Source organism: Oncorhynchus nerka, linkage group LG6, assembly GCF_034236695.1.
Source record: "Oncorhynchus nerka isolate Pitt River linkage group LG6, Oner_Uvic_2.0, whole genome shotgun sequence".
Taxonomy (NCBI): domain Eukaryota; kingdom Metazoa; phylum Chordata; class Actinopteri; order Salmoniformes; family Salmonidae; genus Oncorhynchus; species Oncorhynchus nerka.
In genome coordinates, this window is record NC_088401.1 from 39903864 (window position 1) to 39931561 (window position 27698).

The following is a 27698-nucleotide window of genomic DNA, read 5'->3' on the forward strand; positions in this document are numbered from 1 at the left end:
GCTGTGTTTCTCTCTCTTGCGGTGTTTCTCTCTCTCTGTGTGTTTATCTCTCTCTCTCTATCACTGTGCTTGTCTCTCTCTCTCTCTCTCTCGTGCTCCCTCGCTCAGTTCCTCTCTCTCGCTGTGTTTCTCCTGCTGTGTTTCTCTATCTCTCTGTGTTTCTCCTTCTCTCTCTTTGTATCTCTCTCTCTCCTGTGATTCTCTCTCTCTCTCTCTTGCTCTCTCGCAGGGTTTCTCTCTCTTGCTTTGTTTCTCTCCCTCTATGAGTTCCTATCTCCCGCTGTGTTTCACTTCCTCTCTGTGTTTCTCTATCATTGTTTCTCTGTCTCTCTATTCTCTTGCATTGTTTCCCCCACTCTCTCACTGTGTTTCTCTATCTCGGGGTGTTTCTCTCTCTCGCTGTTTCCCTCTCTCTGTCTCTGTCTCTCTCTCTCTCTCTCTCTCTCTCTCACTGTGTTTCTCTCTCGCTATGTTTCTCTATCTCTGGCTGTGTTTTTCTCTCTCGCTGTGTTTCTCTCTCTCTCTCTGTGTTTCTAGTGTTTCTCTTTCTCGCTATATTTCTCTCTCTCTATTTCTCTCACTTTGTTTCTCTCTCTTTCTCGCTGTGTTTCTCTCTCTCGCTGTGTTTCTTTATCTTTCTTGCTGTGTTTCCCTCTCTCTCGCTGTTTTTCTCTCTCTCGCTGTGTTTCTCTCTCTCTCGCTGTGTTTCATTATCTTTCTTGCTGTGTTTCTCTCTCTCTCGCTGTCTTTCTTTATCTTTCTTGCTGTGTTTTTCTCTCTCTCCCTGTGTGTCTCTCTCACTCGCTATGTTTCTTTATATTTCTTGCTGTGTTTCTCTATCTCGCTGTGTTTCTCTCTCTCTATTTCTCTCACTTTGTTTCTCTCTCTTTCTCGCTGTGTTTCTCTCTCTCGCTTTGTTTCTTTATCTTTCTTGCTGTGTTTGCCTCTCTCTCGCTGTTTTTCTCTCTTTCGCTGTGTTTCTCTCTCTCTCGCTGTGTTTCATTATCTTTCTTGCTGTGTTTCTCTCTCTCTCTCTCGCTGTGCTTCTCTCTCTCGCTGTGTTACTTTATCTTTCTTGCTGTGTTTCTCTTTCTCGCTGTGTTTCTCTCTCTCGCTGTGTTTTTTTATCTTTCTTGCTGTGTTTCTCTCTCTCTCGCTGTGCTTCTCTCTCTCGCTGTGTTTCTCTCTCTCTCGCTGTGTTTCATTATCTTTCTTGCTGTGTTTCTCTCTCTTTCTCGCTGTGTTTCTCTCTCTCGCTGTGTTTCTTTATCTTTCTTGCTGTGTTTCCCTCTCTCTCTCGCTGTTTTTCTCTCTCTCGCTGTGTTTCTCTCTCTCTCTCGCTGTGTTTCATTATCTTTCTTGCTGTGTTTCTCTCCCTCTCGCTGTGCTTCTCTCTCTCGCTGTGTTACTTTATCTTTCTTGCTGTTTTCTCTTTCTCGCTGTGTTTCTCTCTTGCTCTCTCTCGCTGTGTTTCTCTCTTTGTGTTTATCTCTCTCTATCACTGTTTCTCTCTCTCTCGTGCTCTCTCGCTCATTTTCTCTCTTGCTGTGTTTCTCTCTCTCTCACTTTGTTTCTCTCTCTCTCTGTCATTCTCTCTCTCTCTATTGCTCTCTCGCTGGGTTTCTCTCTCTCGCTTTGTTTCTCTCCCTCTCTGTCTTTCTCTCTCATTGTTTCTCTGTCTCTCTTTCTCTTGCTTTGTTTCTCCCAATCTCTCACTGTGTTTCTCTCTCTCTGTCTCGGTGTGTTTCTCTCTCTCGCTGTTTCCCTCTCTCGCTCTCTCACTGTTTCTCTCTCTCTCTCGCTGTGTTTCTCTATCTCTTGGAGTGTTTCTCTCTTGCTGTGTTTCTCTCACTCTCTCGCTGTGTTTATCTTGCTCCGTCTCTCCCTGTGTTTCTCTCTCTCTCGCTGTTTCCCTCTCTCTGTCTCTCTCTCTCTCTCTCTCTCTCTCTTTCACTGTGTTTTTCTCTCGCTGTTTCTCTCTCTCGCTATGTTTCTCTATCTCTGGCTGTGTTTTTCTCTCTCCCTGTGTTTCTTGTGTTTCTCTTTCTCGCTATGTTTCTCTCTCTCTATTTCTCTCACTTTGTTTCTCTCTCTTTCTCTATGTGTTTCTCTCTCGCTGGGTTTTTCTCTCACTGTGTTTCTCTCTCGCTGTTTCTCTCTCTCGCTATGTTTCTCTATCTCTGGCTGTGTTTTCCTCTCTTGCTGTGTTTCTCTCTCTCTCTCGTTGTGTTTCTTGTGTTTCTCTTTCTCGCTATGTTTCTCTCTCTCTATTTCTCTCACTTTGTTTCTCTCTCTTTCTCTATGTGTTTCTCTCGCTGTGTTTCTCTCTCTCATTGTGTTTCTCTCTCTGTCTCTCTCTCTATTTATCTTGCTGTGTTTCTCTCTATTCCTTGCTTTTTCTCTCTCTCTCTCACTGTGTTTCTCTCTCTCTCTCGCTGTTTCTCTTTCTTTATCGCTGTGTTTCTCTCTCACATTATTTATCTCACTCGCTCGCTGTTTCTTTCCCTCTATCACTGTCTTTCTCTCTCGCTGTGTTTCTCTCTCTCGCTTTGTTTCTCTCCCTCTCGCTGTGTTTCTCTCTCTCACTGTGTTTCTCTCTCTGTCTCTTGTGTCTTTCTATCTCTCTCTCACCGTGTTTCTCTCTGTCTCGCTGTGTTTCTCTCATTCTCTCTCCCACTTTGTTTCCCTCTCTCTTTCATCGTGTTTCAATTCAATTCAATTTGCTTTATTGGCATGAAGTAACAATGACCATATTTTAGCTAAAGCTTATTTTAGATATTTACAACATGAAAAAAATGAGAATCAAAATATTCAACGGGACAACAGTAACAACAATAACCAAGGGTCAAAATAACCATACATTGAACAATAATAATAACCATTCAGTAGAGTACATGTGCTGGTTGATTGGCTGTGTTTCTCTATATCGCTGCGTTCCTTTATCTTTCTTGTGTTTCTCTCTCTCTCGCTGTGTTTCTCTCTTTCTCGCCGTGTTTCTCTCTCTCTCACTGAGTTTCTCTCTTGCTCGCTCTTGCTGTGTTTCTCTTTCTCGCTGTGTTTCTCTCTTGCTCTCTCTCGCTGTGTTTCTCTTTCTCTCTCTCTCGCTGTGTTTCTCTCTCTCTCGCTGTGTTTCTCTCTCGCTGAGTTTCTCTCTTGCTCGCTCTTGCTGTGTTTCTCTTTCTCGCTGTTTCTCTCTTGCTCTCTCTCGCTGTGTTTCTCTCTGTGTGTTTATCTCTCTCTATCACTGTGTTTCTCTCTTTCTCATGCTCTCTTGCTCAGTTTATCTCTTGCTGTGTTTCTCTTGCTGTGTTTCTTTCTCTCTCTCACTTTGTTTCTCTCCCTCCCTGTGATTCTCTCTCTCTCTCTCTCTCTCTTGCTCTCTCGCTGGGTTTCTCTCTCTCTCTCTTTGTTTCTCTCTATCTGTGATTCTCTCTCTCTCTTGCTCTCTCGCTGGGTTTCTCTCTCTCGCTTTGTTTCTCTCCCTTTCTGGGTTCCTCTCTCCCGCTGTGTTTCTCTTCCTCTCTGTGTTTCTCTCTCATGGTTTCTCTGTCTCTCTTTCTCTTGCTTTGTATCTCCCACTCTCTCACTGTGTTTCTCTCTCTCTGTCTCAGTGTGTTTCTCTTTCTCACTGTGTATCTCTCTCTCTCACTATGTTCTCTCTCTCGCTGGGTTTCTTTCTCTCTGTCTCGCTGTGTTTTTCTCTCTCACTGGTATTCTCTCTCGTTGTGTTTCTCTCTTTCTCTTGCTGTGTTTTTCTCTCTTCCTTGCTTTGTTTCTCTCTCTCTATCTCTGTGTTTCTCTCTCACATTGTTTCTCTCTCTCTCGCTGTCTTTCTCTCTCGCTGTCTTTCTCTCTCTCGCTTTGTTTCTCTCTCTCGCTGTGTTTCTCTCTCTCTCTCTCGCTGTTTCTCTCTCTCTCTCACTGTCTTTCTCTTTCTCTCATCGTGTTTCTCTCTGTCTCGCTGTGTCTCTCTCATTCTCTCTCTCGCTTTGTTTCCCTCTCTCTCTCATTGTCTTTCAATTCAATTCAATTCGCTTTATTGGCATGAAGTAACAATGAACATATCTTTGCTAAACGCTTATTTTAGATATTAACAATATGAAAAAAATGAGAATCAAAATGGTCAACGGGACAACAGTAACAACAATAACCAAGTGTAAAAATAACCATACATTCAGTAGAGTACATGTGCTGGTTGATTGGCTGTGTTTCTCGCTCTTGCTGTGTTCCTCTATCTCTCGCTGTGTTTCTCTCTCTCGCTGTGTTTCTTTATCTTTCTTGATGTGTTTCTCTATCTCGCTGTGTTTCTGTCTTGCTCTCTCTCGCTGTGTTTCTCTCTTTCTCGTGCTCTCTCGCTGGGTTTCTCTCTCTCGCTGTGTTTCTCTCTCATTGTTTCTCTGTCTCCCTTTCTCTTGCTTTGTTTCTCCCTCTCTCTCGATGTGTTTCTCTCACTCGCTGTTTCGCTCTCTCGCTCTCTCACCGTTTCTCTCACTCTCTCGCTGTGTTTATCTTGCTCTGTCTCTCCCTGTGTTTCTCTCTCTCTCGCTGTTTCTCTCTCTCTCTCTCTCTCACTGTGTTTCTCTCTCTCGCTATGTTTCTCTATCTCTGGCTGTGTTTTTCTCTCTCGCTGTGTTTCTTGTGTTTCTCTTTCTCGCTATGTTTCTCTCTCTCTATTTCTCTCACTTTGTTTCTCTCTCTTTCTCTATGTGTTTCTCTCTCGCTTTGTTTATATCTCTCGCTGTGTTTCTCTCTCTCTCGCTGGGTTTTTCTCTCCTGCTGTGTTTCTCTCGCTCATTGTATTTCTCTCTCTGTCTCGCTCTCTCTCTTTCTCTTGCTGTGTTTCTTTCTATTCCTTGCTTTTTCTCTCTCACTGTGTTTCTCTCTCTCTCTCGCTGTTTCTCTCCTCTATCACTGTGTTTCTCTCTCGCTGTGTTTCTCTCTCTCACTTTGTTTCTTTCCCTTTCGCTGTGTTTCTCACTCTCACATTGTTTCTCTCTCTGTCTCTCGTGTCTTTCTCTCTCTCGCCGTGTTTCTCTCAGTCTCGCTGTGTTTCTCTCATTCTCTCGTTCGTTTTGTTTCCCTCTCTCTCTCATCGTGTTTCAATTAAATTAAATTAGCTTTATTGGCATAAAGTAACAATGAACATATTTTTGCAAAAGCATATTTTAGATATTTACAATATGAAAAAAAAAGAGAATCAAATTTGTCAACGGGACAACAGTAACAACAATAACCAAGGGTCAAAATAACCATACATTGAACAATAACATTAACCATTCAGTAGAGTACATGTGCTGGTTGATTGGCTGTGTTTCTCTCTCTCGCTGAGTTTCTCTCTTGCTCGCTCTCGCTGTGTTTCTCTTTCTCACTGTGTTTCTCTCTTGCTCTCTCTCGCTGTGTTTCTCTCTGTGTGTTTATCTCTCTCTATCACTGTGTTTCTCTCTCTCTCATGCTCTCTTGCTCAGTTTCTCTCTTGCTGTGTTTCTCTTGCTGTGTTTCTCTTGCTGTGTTTCTCTCTCTCTCTCTTTGTTTCTCTCTTTCTCACTGTGTTCCTCTTCCTTTCTTGCTTTGCTTCACTCTCACGCTCTCTCAATTAAATTAAATTTGCTTTATTCTCTCTCTCATGGGTTTCTCTCTGTATTTCTCTGTGTATAACTCTCCCGCTCTGTATCTCTCTATTTTTCTCTGTTTCTCAATTAATTTTCTCTGTTTCTCTGTTTCTGTCTTTTTCTCTGTTTCTCTCTCTTTTTCTCTGTTTCTCTCGCTGTTTCTCTCTCTCACTGTTTTTTTTTCTCTCATTCTCTTTCTCACTGTATTTCTCTCTCTCTCTCTCTCTCTCTCTCTCTCTCTCTCTGTGTGTTTCTCTCTCTCTCTCTTGCTGTGTTTCTTTCTCTCGCTGTAATTCTCTCACTCTCTCTCGCTCACTGTGTTTCTCTGTGTTTCTCTCTCTATCGCTGTGTTTCATTCTCTTTCTCGCTGTGTTTCTATCTCTCTTGCTGTTTCTCTCTCCTGCTTTGTTTCTCGCTCTCTTTCCTGCTGTGTTTCTCTCTCTCTCACGTTTCTCTCTCTTGCCGTGTTTCTCTCTCTCGCTGTGTTTCTCTCTCTCTCTTTGTTTCTCTCTCTCACGTGCTCTCTCACTGGATTTCTCTCACTCTCTCGCTGTGTTTCTCTCTCTCACTGTGTTTCTCTCTCTCTCTCTCTCTCTCCACAGCTGACTGGAATCTTGTTGTTAAACAGTTGTCAAATCTGAGGGTGTTTTTATCCAATAAATATGGAACTCTGACATTCATTGGTTGTATTGTTCAATTCTATTTGTTCTGTTCTAGAACGTTTAGGTATAAAATAGAATTTTATAAAGTGGAAAAGTCCCCAAAATGAAAGATGGAACACAAATTTCAAACCTCTACCCATTCCTTAATCTAAACCCTTGCCTACATTTGCTGTCACCCAAAATAAAATACAGATCAATGCTACTAAACAGGACCTGGCAAGGAGAAAGTAATTTTGTGAACGATGCAGTGGATTTGCATTTTTTTTAATGAGCATGGCCTTATTTCTATTACAGCATATTGGATGACTGTCATTTATATTCCATTCAACCACTTTTATATCAGCCAATTTGTATTCCTTCGCATATCTAAGTGTTCTTTTCCTCTCACCTTTTCCCTTCGCTTGTAGACTTCAATGCACAACACATCAGCTGTATGTGACCAGCCCAAAGAAACTTTCCAAGCCAAACCATATCATAATCGCTACACACAGCCTACAACATTGTTACCATATTAGCTAAAGTAACATCATAGTGAACATAGCTAATATAACTAATGAGTTAGTAAACCCACTTCATTCATTCAGTAACATTACAGTGGAGAGTCAGGAAGCAGTTTACCAAAAGCTTACCTCTACTTGGAAGAGTTCCAGTGTTGTGTTAGATAGCCATAGCCAGCTAGCTAACATAGCATCCCTCTGTTTGAGCAGGGTGTTTGAATAGTTAAACTAGTAAGCTGCTAGCTAAGTAAGTATAACTGAAAAAACAGTCTCTCTCTTGCTTCTCATTCATTTGAAAGACATGTATTTGTTCAAACTGTTCAACTATTGTCTTTCTCTCTCTTTGAGTCAACTACTCACCACATTTTATGCACTGCAGTGCTAGCTAGCTGTAGCTTGTGCTTTCAGTACTAGATTTGTTCTCTAATCCTTCGAATGGGTGGACAACATGTCAATTCATGCTGCAAAAGCTCTGATAGGTTGGAGGACGTCCTCGAGAAGCTGTCATAATTACTGTGTAAGACTATGGAAGGGGGTGAGAACCATGAGCCTCCCAGATTTTGTATTAATGGCAACGTACCCAGAGGAGGACGGAAACTAGCTGTCCTCCGGCTACACCATGGTGCTACGACAGAGTGCTGTTGAGGCTACTGTAGACCTTCATTGCAAAACAGTGTGCTTTAAAAAATATTTGGTGACGTGAATATGTTTAGTGTAGTTTTATCTAAAAAGGATCACTTTAAATGTTTTACCATTTGTATTTTTATGAAGTTCACCTCCTCCTCTGAGTAACCTCCACTAAGGAAAACGTGATGTAGTTTTACACGGGTATTAAAATGTACATTTCTACCTGTCGGTTGCACTATGATTACCCCTTCTGTCTTCTAAGACAATCATCAGTCTGAAAACTTCAGGAAACTTCGCCTCAGCACTTACTGCTCTCACAAAACTTTGATAATACTCTTGCTCCAGGTTTGGACAACAAAGGGCTATAGAATAGTTTTAAGGTGTGGCAAATATAGATCCCGTTGCTGCACCACATTTGATATTATGTCGTAATCTACAAAAAAATGGTGGTCATCTGAAACATTCAATTTGTTGTCATGCAATTGTAAAATGCCTGTTGTGACAATTCCGCCAGGCAGATTCAGAATACACTGTGCTCAGTCTATAAACTACCCCATGAACCACAATTGTTTCCCAAACAATTATTGCCATCCATTAAAGAAGAGTTTGGGGAAACTTTGAGAAACAAAATATCTGGTAGTAATGATGAATTGACAGAGGGAGGACAGGTCTCTTTTAGCTGTGTGGGGTTGATTTTCCGATTTTCACTTCAAATGATTTGTTGTAATCCCATTTCAGACGGCCAACTTGAGCTCTCAAAACTGCATTAAATGTATTGTGGTCCCTGCAATAAGTCAACAGCAGATAGTGTCGATGGATTGAAACCAATGGGAGGTAATAAAAGTAAGCAGGACAAGCTAGGGGTAACAATAATATGAGATATGTGACCAGGGTTGTAAGAGGAGAAAACCATTCACCATCTGGGCTGAACTATTAGAGAAAAAACATAGATCACACAAGCAATTATAGTCCTTCTGTTGAGCAAGTTACTGTACTGTGGTAGGCTATCATTAATGGAACTTCTGAATGCAAATACCCATTTGATATTATCATAATTAGTTAGTTTTGGAACTAAATACCTCACACTTCCTGTGAATCTATATGTTGATAAGCTCTACATTTTCTCTACATTTTATTCCTTAAAAGGGAAGATGTTTTGTCTTAGATTTGCATTAAAATACAAATGATTTGTAATGTTTACTACTCAGTACTATGTACTACTAGGAAGTGAGAAAAAAGATTGCATGTGACTCAATTGAAAATAAAAATGATTTCATGTTTAGATTACATTGCACAAAAAGCAACATTTCTCTGAGGTTTTGGTCAATAAACAAATCCCAAAGGTAACCATTCTCTGTGTTTAGAAATAATGCTATATAATGTGTTTCAAACATATAACATTTCTTATTACCATCAATAAAAAATGGCACACGATGAGGGGACACATATACACTCATGAAAACAAAAGTATCCAAAACAACGTTTAAGCCTAATTTTGATTATTTTTCTTCTTTCCAGGTACTTCGGTATATCAAGTTACTGCAACGGACGCTGATGACCCCACATATGGAAATAGTGCCCGAGTGGTCTACAGTATTCTCCAAGGACAACCATATTTCTCTGTTGATCCCAAAACTGGTAGGACACATAACTGTACACATTGCCTTACTGATGGGACAATGTGCATGTCCTTGCAGTACTGTTGTCAAATGAGCCATTTGTATTGTTTCCTTCTGTTCTCAGCCTTGAATAGAGAACATTTGTAATGAGGTGGTTTAAAACTGTTTCACAAATTTCAAAAATGCATATTTTGTTTTAGCGGTCCTTACATGTTTGTATTCAATATTTAATGGGGTTGGCAAAGTGCAAGTGCACACTATGAAAAACTGAAATATAACATTTACATAAGTATTCAGACCCTTTACTCAGTACTTTGTCGAAGGATTTTTGGCAGCGATTACAGCCTCAAGTCTTCTTGGGTATGACAGTACAAGCTTGGCACACCTGTATTTGGAGAGTTTGTCTCTGCAGATCCTCTCTGTCAGGTTGGATGGGGAGCGTTGCTGCAAATATTTTTTCATGTTTGTTCAGGTTCAAGTCCAGGCTCTGTCTTGGCTGTGTGCTTAGGCTTGTTGTCCTGGTGGAAGGTGAACCTTCACCCCAGTCTGAAGTCCAGAGGGCTCTGGAGCAGGTTTTAATCTCTATGTACTTTGCTCAGTTCAACTTTGCCTTGATCCTGACTAGTCTCCCAGTCCCTGCCGCTGAAAGACATCCCCACAGCATGATGCTGCACCGCCATGCATCACCGTACGTATAGTGCCATGTTTCCTCCAGATGAGACACTTGGCATTCAGTACAAAGAGTTCAATGTTGGTTTCATCAGACAAGAGAATCTTGTTTCTCAAGGTCTGAGAGTCTTAGGTGCCTCTTGGCAAACTCTAAGCGGGCTGTCATGTGCCTTTTACTGAGGAGTGCCTTCCGTCTGGCCACTCTATCATAAAGGCCTGATTGGTGAAGTGCTGCCGAGATGGTTGTCCTTCTGGAAGGTTCTCCCATCTCCACAGAGGAAGTCTAGAGCTCTGTCAGAGTGACCATCTGGTTCTTGGTCTCCTCCCTGACCAAGGCCTTTCTCCCCCGATTGCTCAGTTTGGCCTGGCGGCCATCTCTAGGAAGCCTTGTTGGTTTCAAACTACTTCCATTTAACAATGATGGAGGCCACTGTGTTCTTGGGGACCTTCGATGCTGCAGAAATGTTTTAGTACCCTTCCCCAGATCTGTGCCTCGACATAATCCTGTCTCGGAGCTCTACGGACAATTCCTTCGACCGCATGGCTTGGTTCTTGCTCTGACATGCATTGTCAACTGTGGGACCTAATATAGACAGGTGTGTGCCTTTCCAAATCATGTCCAATCAATTGAATTTACCATAGATGGACTCAATGGAATCAACTTGTAGAAACATCAAGTAAATACAGTTTTTCTGTTTTTTTAAAACTTTTTAATTATGAGGCATTGTGTGTAGATATGCTGATTTGTTAAATTATCAGCAAAGGCTGTAATCTAACAAAATGTCGAGGAAGTCAAGGGGTCGGAATACTTTCCGAAGGCCTTGCATATGTCTGGTAATCATAAAGATTTCACATAGAAGACCTTGAGATGGTGTGCTGGGTTTTCAACTGGCCTTGTCCCTTCTGAGTCAAACATATGTGCAATTTATATGATGGCATACAGTAAATCAATGAAATCAATGAAAGATGACATGAAGACTAGTACATCTTCTGGGAAAGAGCCTATATGTCCCGAACAAACTAAGATCTCACCATTGCATAAATTCCCTTGTCACTGGGGGAATGGAAGCGTGTTGTGTTCAACAGGGAGGTGCAATTGAATGCAAGCTTCACCACAACAAATGTAATTGTTAAAACATTTCTAGCTTGTCTCTCAATGGGTAACAGGGTTGACGTGCTATGCTCAACCTGCTCAGTTTTCACACCAAAAGAACACAAGAGTTCAGTTAACATAACAGGGTTACCTTAAAATGTAACATGGACTCAGAGGTAGACGTAAAATTGTTAACGTAAACCCATGACACTCCCATTAGCCCCCTGGAGTCGCTTGATGCGTCAATCCCCAAATAAATCTCCACCAAAATAAGTATGTTTTTTTTTTGCACTGGATGCATCTCAATCCACTGCATCCACCAGTGTCACACCAGTGTCACACTTCCTCATCTGCAGTGAAAGGTAGAGCGGTGTTTGTCAGATCATGAGACATCCCAAAAATCTGTCTTCTCCATTTTGCTCTACGACCACCACAAGTGTCAAGGGACTCAACTAAAGTCGGTCTGTTAATGTGTCAACTTCTGTTTGTAGTGTCCGAACCGTCTAGTCTACAAATGAATGTGGAAAGGGTAGATTCTCACGAACACAATGGTTTTCTCCATTTTGATCTACACCACCCCCCCCCCCCCCGGTTTAAAAAAGCAAATAGTAGTTTTGTGCCTGCCAAAAAAAGGGTTAAATATGTGTACAGTACAATTCAAAAGTTTGGACACATTTACTCATTCAGGGGTTTAGTAACCAAAATCCTGTATTAACCAAAAAACAAATCAAAATATATTTAGATTTTAGATTCTTCAAAGTAGCCACCCTTTGCCTTAACACATACTTTTCATTTCCGTGAGATGTTGAGTTTATTAAATTGTTGTTACATAGGCCTACAGCAAGAGCGATATAGAATAAATTACAATTTGTCATAAGCACATGCAACCTCATTAAAACATCTTAGTATCATCTCATAATGATCCCAAGTCTTGCATATATATTGGATCATTCTGTCTTGTACTTGGCTGCTTGCTTGCTGTGTTAACTTTTTAGAGCGTATCATTTAGTCCCATGAAACGAAGATGTGAAAGGTAAGATAAATTAACTATACAGTACATTCATTTAGCCCAAAAGCAGTTAGTGATGCTGTCTCGAAAAAGTCAATAGAAACGACTCTCTCTCTCTCTCTTTCGGTGCTGCGGCAACACTTTGATGGACTCTGTCAGTATATCCCGCTGGAGGATTTGGGTCAACACCATCAAGTATATCTCATTATACTGTGCCGTACATGCCATGGACTTTTCTGTGATATCATATAAGGGTTATATCATGGCTTGTAACTGCAGTCAAATAGTATTATAAAACAGGGATACTTGCATAACCTCGGTTCAATGTGAATATGAGTGAGATGTCTCACTTTGCTCTAGCGGATCACTAACTTCAAGGATGGGTAGGCATATTATGACCGTCTAGCAACCCAAAGTTTGCGCGTTCGAATTTCATCACAGACAACTTTCACTTTTTGCTAATTAACAACTTTGCAAATACTTTGCATGTTAGCTAATTCTTCCCCTAACCTTAACCCTTTAACATTACTCTTAACTCTAACCCTAACCTTAGTCCCTAGCCTAGCTAACGTTATCAGATGTTTAGCAAATGTGTAACATATTGTACGAATTTCAATTCGTAACGTATCATATGAAATGAACACTAACCATACAAAACATAACATATCTTATTCTTTAGAGTCTAAGACATTGGTGGAGGTGGTGGGGGGGAGTGCTAAGCTGACATATGGACTTTCTATGGATAATTTGGCTATTTGAATTTTAGGACCCCTTTAGGTATGTCCAAAAAATATACAAAAAATATTTGATAAAATATTGATTTTGTCCTTTACTACTAAAGCCCATAGAAACTCATTGGAAAAATGGACAGTCAAAAGGTGTATTGTGCAAAGCTGTCATTAACTTCCTGTTGCAATCAGAATAGTATGTGTGCTTTTTTATACTGCTGGCAGTTACACCTTAGCATCAGGTAGCAATTAACAGAAAATGCATGTTTCTATGTTGTCACTTCATTTTTGCCAAAGGTACATCCATATTTTAACCTGCCTCATTCAAGTAAACCTGAAGTGCGTGTTTCCATGGTGGTGCATCTGTCTGCAACATGCAGTGCCTTCATACAGTATTCAGAACTTTTTCCACATTTTGTTGTGTTACAGCCTGAATTTAAAATGTATTAAACTTATATTTTTGGGCACTAGCCTAAACACGACACCCGATAATGTCAATACCCCTTAATGTCAAAGTAAAAATGTTGATTCAATATGAAAAACGAAATAAGTTGTTGTAAAAATGTGCTAAACAAGTCACATAATAAGTTGCACTGTGTACAATCATATTTTTAACATGATTCCTTAATAATGACTACCTTATCTCTGTACCCTAAACAATTATCTGCAAGGACCTCAGTCGAGCAGTGAATTTCAAACACAGATTGAACCTCAAAGACCAGGGAGGTTTTCCAATGTGTCACAAAGGGCACCTATTGGTAGATGGGTAAAATGCATTTCCCTTTGAGCATGGTGAAGTTATTAATTACACTTTTGATGGTGTATCAATACACCCAATAAGATACAGGCTTCCTTCTTAACTCAGTTGTCGGAAAACTCCTTCAAGACTGTTGAAATAGCATTCCTCATGAAGCTGGTTTGAGCGAGTGTGCAAAGTTGTCATCAAGGCAAAGGGTGGCTACTTGAGGTAATATATGCATGTTATTAAAGTGACAATGCATAGATGACAACACCAGAGAGAAGCAGCAGTGTAAAAGAGGGGGGACACAATGGCAATGCAAATAGTCTGGGTGGCCATTTGATTGAGGTTCAGGAGTCTTATGGCTTGGGGGTAGAAGCTGTTGGACTAGACCTGGAGCTCGGGTACGGTACGTGCGGTAGCAGAGAGAACAGTCTATGACTAGGGTGGCTGGAGTCTTTGACAACTCTTAGGGCCTTCCTCTGACACCACCTGGTATAGTGCCTCATTGCCTGTATCTGCGGTCAAACGACCACCCCTCATCACTGTCAAACGTTCCCTAATACACTTCTGCGAGCAAGCCTTTCTAATCGACCTGGCCCCGGTATCCTGGAAGGATATTAACCTCATCCCGTCAGTTGAGGATTCCTGGTCATTCTTTAAAAGTAACTTCCTCACCATCTTAGACAAGCATGCTCCGTTAAAAAAATGCAGAACTAAGAACAGATATAGCCATTAGTTCACACCAGACATGACTGCCCTCGACCAGCACAAAAACATCTTGTGGCGGACTGCAATAGCATCAAATAGTCCCCGCGATATGCAACTGTTCAGGGAAGTCAGGAACCAATACACGCAGTCAGTCAGGAAAGCAAAGGCCAGCTTTTTCAAGCAGAAATTTGCATCCTGTAGCTCTAACTCCAAAAAGTTCTGGGACACTGTAAAGTCCATGGAGAACAAGAGTACCTCCTCCCAGCTGCCCACTGCACTGAGGCTAGGTAACACGGTCACCACCGATAAATCCGTGATAATCAAACTTCAACAAGCATTTCTCAACGGCTGGCCATGCCTTCCTCCTGTCTAATCAAACCTTGGCCAACAGCTCCGCCCCCACCGCAGCTAGTCGCCCACGTCTCCCCAGCTCCTCCTTTACCCAAATCCAGATAGCAGATGTTCTGAAAGAACTGCAAAACCTGGACCCATACAAATCAGCTGGGCTTGACAATCTGGACCCTCTATTTCTGAAACTGTCAGCCGCCATTGTCGCAACCCCTATTACCAGCCTGTTCAACCTATCCTTCATATCATCTGAGATCCCCAAGGATTGGAAAGCTGCCGCGGTCATCCCCCTCTTCAAAGGGGGAGACACCCTGGACCCAAACTGTTACAGACCTATATCAATCCTGCCCTGCCTATCTAAGGTCTTCGAAAGCCAAGTCAACAAACAGATCACTGACCATCTCGAATCCCACCGTACCTTCTCCGCTGTGCAATCCGGTTTCCGAGCCGGTCACGGGTGCACCTCAGCCACGCTCAAGGTACTGAACGATATCATAACCGCCATCGATAAACGACAGTACTGTGCAGCCGTCTTCATCGACCTGGCCAAGGCTTTCGACTCTGTCAATCTCCATATTCTTATCGGCAGACTCAGTAGCCTCGGTTTTTCTAATGACTGCCTTGCCTGGTTCACCAACTACTTTGCAGACAGAGGTCTGTGTGTCAAATCGGAGGGCATGTTGTCCGGTCCTCTGGCAGTCTCTATGGGGGTACCACAGGGTTCTCTGTATATATCAATGATGTTGCTCTTGCTGCGGGCGATTCCCTGATCTACCTCTACGCAGACGACACCATTCTGTATACTTCTGGCCCTTCCTTGGACACTGTGCTATCTAACGTCCAAACGAGCTTCAATGCCATACAACACTCCTTCCGTGGCCTCCAACTGCTCTTAAACGCTAGTAAAACCAAATGCATGCTTTTCAACCGTTTGCTGCCTGCACCCGCACCCACGACTAGCATCAACACCTTGGATGCTTCCGACCTAGAATATGTGGACATCTATAAGTATCTAGGTGTCTGGCTAGACTGCAAACTCTGCTTCCAGACTCATATCAAACATCTCCAATCCAAAATCAAATCTAGAGTCGGCTTTCTATTTCGCAACAAAGCCTCCTTCACTCACGCCGCAAAACTTACCCTAGTAAAACTGACTATCCTACCGATCCTCGACTACGGCGATGTCATCTACAAAATAGCTTCCAATACTCTACTCAGCAAACTGGATGCAGTTTATCACAGTGCCATCCGTTTTGTTACTAAAGCACCTTATACCACCCACCACTGCGACCTGTATGCTCTAGTCAGCTGGCTACAAACCTCAGATTTCCCACTTAATGATTGGATTTTCTTCAGGTTTTCGCCTGCCATATGAGTTATGTTATACTCACAGACATCATTCAAATAGTTTAGAAACTTCAGAGTGTTTTCTATCCTAATCTACTAATAATATGCATATATTAGCTTCTGGGCCTGACTACCAGGTAGTTTACTCTGGGCACGCTTTTCATCCGAACGTGAAAATGCTGCCCCCTATCCCAAACAGGTTACAGGTCTTATTCACATCGGCTGCAGAGAGCGTGATCACACAGTCTTCCGGAACAGCTGATGCTCTCATGCATATTTCAGTATTATTTGCCTTGGAGCGAGCATAGAAGTAGTTTAGCTCGTCTGGTAGGCTCGTGTCACTTGGCAGCTCTCGGCTTTGCTTCCCTTTGTAGTCTGTAATGGTTTGAATGTCCTGCCACATCCGAACAGCGTCAGAGTCGGTGTAGTACGATTCAATCTTTCTCCTGTGTTGACCCATTGCCTGTTTGATGGTTCGTCGGAGGGCATAGCGGGATTTCTTATAATATTCTGGGTTAGAGTCCCACTTCTTGAAAGCTGCAGCTCTAGCCTTTAGCTCGGTGCGAATGTTGCCTGTAATCCATGACTTCTGGTTGGTGGTATGTACGTACGTCACTGTGGGGACGACGTCATCGATGCACTTATTGATGAAGCCAATGACTGATGTGGCGTACTCCTCAATGCCATCAGAGGAATCCTGGAACATATTCCAGTCTTTCCTAGCAAAACAGTCCTGTGGATTAGCATCTGCTTCATCTGACCACTTTTTTATTGATCGAGTCACTGGTGCTTCCTGCTTTAATTTTTGCTTGTAACCAGCAATCAGTAGAATATAATTATGGTACAAGTACTTCAAAAACCTTGTTTCTTCTGATTTTTTTCCTGTCTTATTTACAATGAATTAATGTGTTATTCGATGCTTTTCTCTAGAGTATAGTAGTAAAGACCAAATTCCATATTTTATCCCCAATTTATTTTTAATATACCTAAAGGGGTCCTAAAATTTTAAATCAACATATTCTAAATTATCCATAGTATGACCATAGGTATGTCAGCATAGTCAGCTTAGCACCCCCCTAATTGATAAATTCCTTGTGATATTCATGAAATGTATTTGGATAACTATATTCAGTCTTACTGCTAAAACAAATGATGCAGGGAGTTGGTCTATCGTTTCTACTTTAATTTGCTGGTAAATAAACATGTTTTAATAAAACAGTATATTAGATTAGTCCGTCAATATAGCAAATAAGTAGTCATGGCTTGTTTTCAAGACAGTTTCTTTACTCTGGAGACTGAGGTGAGTTTATACAGCAGTGTCCTGGCAGATAGGAGCATTGCTGAGACAAGTCAAATGGCTCTGTTAAACAAGGACAACCATATCTGCTCGAGTGATCATGAAATTGTCAAAACACAAAGGCCCCAATAATTGTTACAAAATATGACAAACAGCAGGCTCAATCAAAAAATTATGTCATTGGTCTAACTCTCTGTGATGTTCGTTGGCTGCCTAAATATTGCTGCCTAAAGGCTGCCTAAATATGATCTCCAATCAGAGACAACGATAGACAGCTGCCTCTGATTGGGAACCATACCAGGCCAACATAGAAATAGAAAAACTAGACTCCCCACCCTAGTCACACCCTGACCTAACCAAAATAGAGAAATAAAAGGTTCTTTAAGGTCAGGGAATGACACTCTCCCAGCACGAAAATGACAGAAATACAGCTATAATACATAATTATGTCTGAAAAATCCTCTCATCACCCATAATCATGAAGGGAACTGGAAAAACACCTCAAATCGTGTGTAAAGGTTAAGTTTCCCTTTAAGTTAAAGGAAAGTGGTATGAAACGTTATAACAAGGACTGGCGTGATAAATAAAATATTAAACAATATCTTCGACAATCGTTTACGTTTGATAAACAATATTGAGCTGCTATTCTCCTTGGAAAATGAGATGCGATCATTAGCCTTTAGCTTTTAAGAATTGTAGCCTAATTGGTATTTTAAATATTATCTTCAAGGATGTCAAAGATGACGAGGGAGACTAGAAGGATAAAAAATAAGTTGATTGGTCTCCCTTCCCTGAACAGATGGAGGTATAGATTGTTCATAAATCAATTCATGAGAGAGAGAGAGAGAGAGAGACTTTTGATCTTTCTTTAATGAAACATTCTCATTTCATTTAATAACTCACCACCCCCCTTAAAAATAAAACACCAAAATATATCCTGTACTGCATACACGTACCATACTCACCTTTCCCTTTACCACACGATACAAAACAACACAATAACCAAAAAACCGCACCACTTCTACAACCGTATTTCCAAAACATCTTCCCCAGCTATACAGACAGTCCCCCCCAAATACCATATCTCCTTAAACATCTCCACACTTTTTATCATTCTATCGAATGACCCTGTTCCTCCTTGTTAGCCAAATCGCCAACTTCGCCTGAGCAAACAGATAATTCAACAAAACACATTTGGCCTTCTCCTTATTCGAATATCTGTACCCCATTATACACATCCCAACAGTAAAAACCACCCCCAACCTGTCACAAAGACATTCCAACAGAGACATTAATGGCATTAACCTGGCGCACACATAAAACACATAAATCTCAGTTTCTTTCATAACACAGAAAGGACACCCCTGCCCGATTCCCGGTTCAACCCGTGCCAACCAGCTGTTAGTGGCCAGGGCTCCATGAAGAACCCTCCACGGGAGGTCCACGGACCTCTTTGGTACTGGGAGTTTGTAGAGCCCCCTCCATCTAAAACCCACCATACTCTCAGACCCACATACCCCCTGCCACTGATGTTCCTTCACTCCTGTCAGGCTCCTAATGTTCCTAACCTTAATGCAGAGGTTGAAGAGGGCTTTACCTCCCACCCCTTCAAACTCCCCCAGGCTCGGAGTGTTAAAATCGAACAAGTCCTCCAGACCCCCTTGCCAGTCCCCAGTCTCTGCTGTCACCAGCAATGGTGGAAACATTGGTGGCCCCTCCCCCTTTGGCTGCTCAAACACCCCCGTTACCGGCTCAGACAGTGCCTCCTAGACTTCCTCCAGGAATCTCTCCAGCAGCCTAGGAGACGTTATTCCTGTTTGTTATGCCAGGACTTCCGGGGTTTTCCACCCCTTCTCTCCCAGCAGTCGCAGGTCACCCAGCCTTTGTAAACCCGCTGCCATCAGTTGCCTCTGTAGGGTGGCCAAACAAAGAAGATGGAGTTGAGAGCATACATCTCCTTGAGCATGGAGAACCTAGCTCTTACAAGTGCTCCCTTTGCTTTAACGTGGAAAAACTACCCAAGTCTCTACATAATTCAGCTAAATTAGCCTGGAGGCCTACATTGCCTTGCCCCACCATCTCTACCTTCATCTCACTAATACAACGCTCTAGTTCCTCCAATACTCTCCTAGCTGTATACTGTTGACAGAAAACAGATAACTTTTCCCACAACCCACCATTGACTCAGAGACTCATACTCCTCTCTTCGCTGCCCCCACCTTTCCCAAAAGATCTGGAAACCTGAGCAAAAAGTGGCATCTTGTACGAGCTTTACATTAAACTTCCAATAGGATGCCTGCCGGGGCCCTGGTGAAATAGACAGCTGAGCCATGGTTATGTGGTGATCCGAAAACCCCACCGGGAGAATGGTAGCGCCCAACACCCTTTTGCTCCGATTCCTGGACGTGTAAAAACGATCAAGTCTTGCTGCACTCACCCTAGCCCCAAAACCCTTCACACATGTATACTGTCTTGTGTTGGGATGTTTAGTTCTCCAAACATCCACTAGGTCGAACTGATTAATGATGTCCCTTAACACTCCCACTGACACTGAATGAGGCTCTTCACCCATGTATACTGTCTTGTGTTGGGATGTTTAGTTCTCCAAACATCCACTAGGTCAAACTGATTAATGACGTCCCTTAACACTCCCACTGACACTGAATGAGGCTCTTCCCCATTTATGTCTTTCGTAAAAATCTATTGTACAATTCCAGTCCCCGCCGACCACCAGCGTCTCCTCAGGCGCTACCTGTGAGAGTTCCTGTCTAAGACACCCAAATAGAACCCCCCTCTCTCTCCGTGTTAGGTGCATAAACATTTATAAAGACAAAACCCATGTTGTTAATTTCTGCTTTCACAACAAGCAGCCTACCCCTACACACCTCCTTTGAGGAGCAAATCTTTATATGCAGACCCGGCCCATGGCTCAACACACTTGCCCCTTTCCACCAGAGCCTCCAATCAACTTAATTCACCTCATCACTATGCGTCTCCTGCAGAAACAACACCTTTATTTTTTGTTTGTTTTGCATATTCACCCAACACACTCCTTTTTCCTGCATCTCTGGCGCCATTTAAATTGAGCGATACTACCCAAAGAGTCTCCATAAGAAGGGGGAGAAAAGCCAGCAAAGAAAGAGACCAATAGCAAAGCTCGAAAAGCCCCAGTGCCAGAAAGAAACTATACATCTTAAAAGTGTCTGAAGGTGGGCCCTTACGCACTGTTGTGACCCACTTCCTCAACCTAAACTGTTTCTAGGGTGAGAGGACACCATGCGCCTCACTTTTCATTGCATGTTGTACTGATCTTACAATCTTTCTCAGATCAGAAAAATAGCCTCAAGATTAACTTTTTTCCCCTTGGGAAAATCTTGTCAGTTCCCTCAACGTGTACTTTGACCCATCTGCTTGACAGGCTGTCAGCTCTGGACCCATTGAAGAGAAGTCTGAAAAAAAAACTCATCATCCTCTTCCTTAGACTTACTTTCCTCCTCATTTCCATCTCCCATCCTGACCACCTGCCCTTCCTCTCTGGTCAGGGCTTCCCCCCCAGCACCAGGCAAAGGTTCCATGGTGCCTATGACCACACCAGCCTCTCCCCTCCCACCTCCTTTCTTCTCCCCCCTTTTCCTTTTCTGCTTGACACCCCCAGTCTCTTACACTTCCCCACTATACTCTCCTCATCCACTAGCATAACCTGACTAAACCCAGCCTCATCTACACCACCCTCCATAGCATGACTAGGCCCAGCCTCATCTACACCATCATCTATAGCATGACAAGGCCCAGACTCAGCTACCCCATCATCTCTAGGGTGGCTAGATCTAGCCTTTGCTATATCGCTATCCATAGCATGACTAGACCCAGCCTCCGCTACACCACCATCTCTAGCCTGACTAGGCCCAGCCTCATCTGCACCACCATCCCTGGCATGACTAGGCCCAGCTTCTGCTGTCTGAATCTCATTGCCCCCTGCACCTTGACCTCTATTTCCCCCACTGGCGCGTGTGCCCTCACCTTGTCTACAGCCTTTGTGGGCAAGGAAAACTCTTATGCCCCAAATCTCCATACTCAAAACACCGTAGACTATCTGTGCTGGCAAACCCTGCGTAGAGCCCCCCCATGCCTCACTTTAAAATGCATATTTAGCTGTTGTTAATTTTCATTCAGAAACATAAACACTTGCCTCCGGAACGAAAAAACGTGCTTAACGGCATCTGCCTGAAAACCTGCCGAAAACCCGCTAGCAAATTTACCAAAATGACTCAGTTCTTTCCTGATTTGATCATCCATAATAAACAGAGGCAAATTTGCAACTACTACCCTTGTCGAAGTGATAGAAAGAGGCAAAATTGGCATAAACACACCCCTTACAAATATTCCACTAGCAATTAGCATACCAACCAAATTTGCTCTTTTCATGAACACAGCCACAGCATTATTCATTCTAGAAGCGGAGAGAGAGAGAGACTGTGTGCTATTTACCCACAGGTTGGCATTTATTTGGATGACTCATGTACTGGATGCAGCTCTGCAGAGTGGTCACGATAAAAATCAGATTTTAAACCTAACCTTATGTAACAGTCGTCGTATGAAGGAGAGGACCAAAGTGGTAAGTGTTGATTTTTAATACGAATAGTGAACACTGAAACTAACAGTCCTGAACGGTGAAATAAAACACAGAACAGAAAATAAACACCCACGAAACACAAGTGGGGAAAGTCTACCTAAGTATGATTCTCAATCAGAGACAACTAACGACACCTGCCTCTGATTGAGAACCATACCAGGCCAAACGCAAGCACAACATAGAAAATGGAACATAGACAACCCACCCAACTTACGCCCTGACCATACTAAAACAAAGAAATAATAAAAGAACGTGACACCTTAACTGAATCTTAACCACATGGGTAACCCTAATGCCTAACCATAACCTTAAATGAAGACCAAAAAGGTCATATTTGATTTCATACATTTTTACATTATAGACCATTTTGACTTTGCAGCTGGCCCATCTAGCGGAAATCACTCAATTCTGCCTCAAGGGCAAGATTCATGGCAATAAAGGTTAACCTGCTTTTTACCCTCCTCTCTTCCTCTGGTCAATCTTGACTTTATTATACAGCAGTGTGTGGCTCTGAGATAATTGTGGTCATTAGGCTAACAGATCAATTCCAAAAGAATAACAAACACTGGGGCTACCATAATCATTAATTAACAGGTCACGGTACAGTAGCTATCAGTAAAGCGCAATTTCATTTTGAAACACAATAATTGTTTGGAGATTGAAGACTCCCATAAACATCACCCTCATTTCTTAGTTAAAGCCACAAGCTGTACTCCAAGCTCCCTCACAATCAATATCCATTCAAAATGAGCATCTCTCTCCCTCTCTCTCTTTATCTCATCCCCCTTCTCTCTCATTTCCTCTCTCTATGTGTCACTGCATATTTCATTATTAATGATGAACAACAACATTCTTTGCAGGCAAGGAGTCTTTTCATGTGAACCATCCTCGACTCCCATAAGACATTGCATGATAGACAATGTTTTTGTACAGTATGCGTGTCTGAGGTCCCATTGTAGATGAAAAGCTTGTGAAAAGTACTATGACAGTACACATAGTAGGGGGAAAAAAATAGGCTGACTTGTACAAAAGTAGGCCAACCGTTACTATGTCGATCAATAAAAAGTAAATGGATTCACTTGATTCGCACAGTGAGCGAGTTTCCAACAGCTCTAAATCCAAGCAGGCTCTTCTTTTTTTTTGCTTTAAATTACATAATTTATCCTTTTTAATTGCCGGGTCATATCTCTCGTCTTCACCCATCACTTTCCCCTGGGAGCTAACCAAGACGTGTTGCCTGTTCACTGGCTAATTCCCAAATGACCATGCACCATAGAGATACACAGGGACTAGGGTACCATTTGGGATGCAGCCTGAGTCTCTGAGTCTGATGGTGACCCTCCCACCTGCCCTCCTGCTCCCCGGTCCCCTCTGTATTTTAAGTAGGCTAATTTCTCTGGTGATCTGGGATTTGTGAGTTTTTCGACTCAATTGAAGAAGCTGACACAGATCGGGTGGTTTTCACAGAGCATGGAATAGGTAACACTTCCTGTTGGACCCAATTAAACACTGTCACTTTGTCACTCAGTCAATCGTTGCCTGTCGTACTGTACAGTGCGTTCTTAAAGTATTCAGAACCCTCCCCCTTTTCCACAGTTTGTTACATTACACCCTTATTCTAATCAATCTACACACAATAACCCATAATGACAAAGCGAAAACAGGTTGTTAGAAATTTTGGCAAGTGTATTAAAAATGAATTCAGACACTTCGCTAATAGACTCAGGTGCATCCTGTTCCAATTGATCATCCTTCAGATGTTTCTAAAACTTGATTGTAGTCCACCTGTGGTACATTATATTGATTGGACATGATTTGGACAAGCATACTCCTGTCCATATAAGGTCCCACAGTTGACAGTGCATGTCGGAACAAAAACCAAACCATGAGGTCGAAGGAATTGTCCATTTAGCTCAGAGACAGGATTGTGTCGAGGCACAGATCTGGGGAAGGGTACCAAAACATTTCTGCTGCATTGAAGGTCCCCAAGAAGACTGTGGCCTCCATCATTCTTAAATGGAAGAAGTGTGGAACCACCAAGAATCTTCCTAGAGTGGGCCGCCTGGCCAAACTGAGCAATCAAGGGGAGAAGGCCTTGGTCAGTGTCACGTTCTGACCTTAATTTCCTTTGTTTTGTATTTATTTAGTATGGTCAGGGCGTGAGTTGGGTGGGTTGTCTATGTTTGTTTTTCTAGGTTTTGGCAATTTCTATGTTTCGGCCTAGTATGGTTCTCAATCAGAGGCAGGTGTCATTAGTTGTCTCTGATTGAGAATCATACTTAGGTAGCCTGGGTTTCACTGTGTGTTTGTGGGTGATTGTTTCCGTGTCTGTGTTTGTTCGCCACACGGTACTGTTTCGGTTTTGTTCACGTTTATTCAGACGAAGAGGAGGAAAACCCTTACAGTCAGGGAGATGACCAAGAACCAGATGGTCACTCTGACAGAGCTTCAGAGTTTCTCTGTGGAGATGGGAGAACATTCCAGAAGGACAACTATCTTTGCAGCACTCCACCAATCAGGCCTTTATTGTAGAGTGGCCAGACGGAAGCCACAGTAAAATGCACATGACAGCCCGCTTGGAGTTTGCCAAAAGGCACCTAAAGGACTCTCAGACCATGAGAAACAAGATGTTCTTTTCTGATTAAACCAAGATTGAACTCTTTGGCCGGAATGCCAAGCATCACGTCTGGAGGAAAGCTGGCAACATCCTTACGGTGAAGCATTGTGTTGGTAGCATCATGCTGTGGGGTTGTTTTTCAGCAGCAGGGACTGGGAGACTACTCAGGATAAAGGGAAAGATGAATGGAGCAAAGTACAGAGACATCCTTGATGAAAACCTGCTCCAGAGTGTTTAGGACCTCAGACTGGGGCGAAGGTTCACATTCCATCAGGACAATGACCCTAAGCACACTGTCAAGACAACACAGGAGTGGCTTCAGAACAAGTCTCTGAATGTCTGCCTTGAGTGGCCCAGCCAGACCCCAGACTTGAACCCAATCTAACGTCTCTGGAGAGACCTAATAATAGCTGTGCAGCTACACTCCCCATCCAACCTGACAGAGCTTGAGATGATCTGCAGAGAAGAATGGCAGAAATTCAGATGTGCCTAGGGTCATACACAAGAAGACTCAAGGGTGTAATCGCTGCCAAAGGTGCTTCAACAACGTACTGAGTAAAGGGTCTGAATACTTATGTAAATGTTATATTTATATCTGGCTAGACTGCAAACTCTCCTTCCAGACCCATATCAAACATCTCCAATCGAAAATCAAATCAAGAGTCGGCTTTCTATTCCGCAACAAAGCCTCCTTCACTCACGCTGCCAAGCTTACCCTAGTAAAACTGACTATCCTACCGATCCTCGACTTCGGCGATGTCATCTACGAAATTGCTTCCAACACTCTACTCAGCAAACTGGATGCAGTTTATCACAGTGCCATCCGTTTTGTCACTAAAGCACCTTATACTACCCACCACTGCGACTTGTATGCTCTAGTCGGCTGGCCCTCGCTACATATTCGTCGCCAGACCCACTGGCTCCAGGTCATCTACAAGGCCATGCTAGGTAAAGCTCCGCCTTATCTCAGTTCACTGGTCACGATGGCAACACCCATCCGTAGCACGCGCTCCAGCAGGTGTATCTCACTGATCATCCCTAAAGCCAACACCTCATTCGGCCGCCTTTCGTTCCAGTACTCTGCTGCCTGTGACTGGATTTTATTGGGGAAAGGTTCCCTTGGGGGTTGCCATGGAAGCCAAGAAGGGGAGTGAGGTGTGTGTGTGTGTGTGTGTGTGTGAGAGGAAGTGTGTCCATCTAATGAATGTGCATGTGCCTGAACTCAATGGTATAGACTAATTGTAGTCTCACCCATTCATTTCTAATGACAGGCCATTTTTGACAGGGAACACCACAGGTGTACAAAAGTGAAAGAATCACCCAAAATGTAATGAAAATCATCAACATTTATTTTGTGTGTTCAGATAACCTGTGTGGAGAAAGTCATGGAACCTTATGACAGTCAGATTAAATTGACTACATTTTTCAGAGAGAAAATCAGTCCAATTTGACGGGAACACAGCAGGAGGGTTAATCCATTTTAGAATATTGCTGTAATGTAACAAAATGTGGAAAAAGGGTATGCCGTGTATATCAGTCAAGTACTTTACCTTGTAGTTAACGATGACAAGTCTAACCCTCAATACTAGATGTGTATTGCTGAGTAAATATTAAGAAAATATGTGTTATTCACAAATGCACGATAACACGTTTAAACAAAAGAGGATTGTTAATTAAATCTCTGTATCTGACTATCCTTTATTTAGTGTCTTTATATTTTTGTTTAAAGCAAGTATGAAGGCATGTGGGTAGATACATAACAAAACAACTGTCAATTATGTTGTTCAGAATAAATCGTAGAGATGAGACAAGACAATTAGTAGTGAGATGTCCTGTCTTGCCTAATAATTTTAAAAGTTTGCTGTTGGGTAGAACTCTTGGAGATGCAGGCAGATTTATCAACTCAATGATCAATGACCACAGTTTGTTGCTTCTGATCATTACGATTTGCCTCATTAAATGACTAGCTCCGACTAACACTAACAATAACCAGATTTCAGTTTGTGTCATGGTTCCACCAGTCACCAGAGGGCGGCAGAGACCGTCCTAGAGACATTAACGACACTCAGGTGTGTCCTATTTACTCATTATGATCTCCCTGATAAAGGTGGACTCGAGGAAGCTCGCTCCACACTACATAGGAGATTCAAGATCCTGAGTCAAATCAACCTGGTCACCTATTGTCTCCAGCTTCCCATGTCTATATGGGTCTGTACATCCTTCCATGTCTCCCGTCTTAACCGCTCTGGTACGCTAGCGTCCCACCTCGACAACAGCCAGTGAAATTGCAGGGCTCCAAATTCAAAAGAACAAAAATCCCATAATTACAATTCCTCAAACATACAAGTATCATACACCAATTTAAATATACACTTCTTGTAAATCCAACCACAGTTTCCGATTTCAAAAAAGGCTTTACTGCGAAAGCACACCATGTGATTATGTTAGGTCAGCACCTAGTCACAGAAAACCATAGAGCCATTTTCCAGCCAAGGAGAGGGCTCACAAAAGTCAGAAATAGCGATTCAATTAATCACTAACTTTCAAAAGTTAGTGATTAATTTAAGGGAAGATCACGGGTGAACAGCCACAATCGTTTGCCTGGTGTTGGTGTCGGGCAGATGAGAGGACTAAGGAGGATTGCGCTCTGTTCTAAGTGTGACAATGTAGTTTAATGAATGCCTCGGCTAATGGCACCCTCGAACTGACACTCGAACGGCGATAGTCCAGTTGTCGAATTCGGCAGTATGTTATGAGCATACTCCGCCAAGACTAGGAGGAACTTGCTCCAGTTGCTGGTCTGAGTAGAGACGAAGCAGCGAAGGAAGTTATCCAGCTCCTGGATGGCCCGCTCAGTTTGCCAATTCGACTGAGGGTGGAACCCTGAGGAGAGCCTCACCGATGCCCCCAACAGGGAGGGCTTCCAATACCATACGACAAACTGGGGAGCATGTTCTGAGACAATGTCCTTGAGAAGTCTCTGTAGTCGAAAGACATGGGTAACAATGAGACCAGTGGCCTCCCTTGCTGAAGGCAACTTGGGTAAGGCGATAAAATGGGCTGTCTTGAAGAACCGATTGACGACCCCCAGAATAGTGGTATGCCCTTGAGATGGAGGTAACCCTGTGAAGTCGACAGACAGATGAGACCAGGGCCGGCTGGGGATGGGCAGAGGTTGGAGCAACCCGGCCAGTCGCTGACGTGCAGACTGGTTTTGGACACAGATGAAACAGGTCGCAACAAAGGATCTGGCATCCTCCATCATGTTGGGCCACCAGAATTTCCAAGTCAGGAACTCCAGTGTCCAATTAACCCCTGGATGCCCAATTAATTTAGAGATCGTGGAACGTAAAGTCTGCTAGTGGGTCCCCCGCCGGGGTCAGGTTCTCAGGTCTGGGCTTGTCGGACCGTGGTCTCAGTACTCCACATCACAGGGGCCACAATGCGTGAGCTGGGGATGACAGTCTCTGCATCCCTCACCTCTTTAGAGACA

General features: G+C 42.8%; 1 protein-coding gene across 1 annotated transcript in view; it reads left to right on the forward strand.

Moving 5' to 3' along the window:
• The window catches only part of LOC115130438 (cadherin-18-like), a 231320-nt gene that overhangs the window by 140000 nt on the left and 63622 nt on the right, over positions 1 to 27698 (forward strand). Inside the window, exon 4 of the mRNA XM_065019556.1 lies at positions 8914 to 9033. Coding sequence (XP_064875628.1) covers positions 8914 to 9033 — 120 coding nt within the window. The remainder of the gene's footprint in view (positions 1 to 8913; positions 9034 to 27698) is intronic.